Source organism: Priapulus caudatus, unplaced genomic scaffold (assembly GCF_000485595.1).
Source record: "Priapulus caudatus unplaced genomic scaffold, Priapulus_caudatus-5.0.1 Scaffold326, whole genome shotgun sequence".
NCBI lineage: Eukaryota > Metazoa > Priapulida > Priapulimorpha > Priapulimorphida > Priapulidae > Priapulus > Priapulus caudatus.
The window spans coordinates 170,039-171,294 of record NW_014577387.1 but is presented as its reverse complement, the minus strand read 5'-3'; the positions used below and the strand labels follow the sequence as shown (position 1 = coordinate 171,294).

At 46.3% G+C, this 1,256-nt stretch overlaps 1 protein-coding gene across 1 annotated transcript in view; it reads left to right on the top strand.

The window, feature by feature from the left end:
* The window catches only part of LOC106809077 (sorting nexin-4-like), a 27,259-nt gene that overhangs the window by 1,155 nt on the left and 24,848 nt on the right, over positions 1 to 1,256 (top strand). Inside the window, exons 2-3 of the mRNA XM_014812027.1 lie at positions 677 to 795; positions 1,037 to 1,178. Coding sequence (XP_014667513.1) covers positions 677 to 795; positions 1,037 to 1,178 — 261 coding nt within the window. The remainder of the gene's footprint in view (positions 1 to 676; positions 796 to 1,036; positions 1,179 to 1,256) is intronic.

Here is a 1,256-nt window from a genome sequence, read left to right as displayed (position 1 = left end):
CCACAGCGTTAATTATAATATAAGCTTATGTGCGGATCAGCAGCATAAAAATGGCAGCGGCTGGACGCTCCGGCGTCGGTAGGCCTACAACTACCTACAACTTACAAGGATAGCCGGCGTCTACCCGATCATGCAAGATAACATTAACAACTAGACAGAGTGCACTCACGGAGAGTGCATACCTCCGCCAACGACATACGCCATACGACTCGCGAACACACGAATAACCCACGATATACGCCAGCGTACTGACATGTACACGCTGGCTTGCTGGCTTGCTACGAGCGAGCAGCCGCTCGTTGCTGCTGCTCGCTCACATGTACACGCTCGCTGGCTTGCTGGCTGACGCGCTAATATCGATCGCGCGAACACACGAAGAGCGAAAACATAATCTCCTCCAACTCCGTTGGGCGGAGGTAATAACAGTAGTAACACAGCAGCACTGCCACGGCCCAAGTATATAAGAGCTGTCCACATTTGCACATTTGCACATACATGTCGCACATTGCGAAAATGTGGTCAGCTCTTATATCCATGAACCCACTGCTACTGGCACTGGCACTAAAGACGACGTAACGTTGTAAGTAAAGACAACGTTTAATTATAATTGTTGGCATTACTAGCGCAACTGCAGTGCCCCTTCCAGTTCCATGTTTGTCTGTGCATATTTATTTAGTGTCAAAAGCCACTGCTGGATGTTGTCGAGATCTGCATAACAGAGCCGGAGAGGCGCACTGGAAATGGATCCACGATCAACTTTAGGGAAACGTACATGGCATACCTTGTCGAAACAAGGTAGGAGACCTGACACATGGATATTGAGTGATGTATAGTTCACACAGGCTTTCATTAATCGTGATTAATAAATCCCAAGTAGGTTTAAAGTATCTTTCTTAGCTTCTTATGTGAGATGATCAACAACCTGCAGTACTCCTATCTGCAGTTATGTAACTACGCGCAATCAAGTTTGTAGTGTTAATGGTCATGGTCGAGTGAAGTCGATGTCTGATTGTTTTCCTGTGTTCCATGTTGTTAGGCTGAAAGATAAGGATGAAGCCAAAAAGCTCTTTGACGGGCCGTGCAGCCTCTGGAGGAGGTACAGTGAGTTTGAACTGCTGCGAAACTATCTAGTAGTGAAGTATCCACATGTTGTCGTACCTCCTCTGCCAGAGAAAACTGTAAGTTAAATAGATGACTATATATCTCTCTCGCTCTCTTTCTCTCTCTCTCTCTCTCTCTCTCTCTACTCTACTACT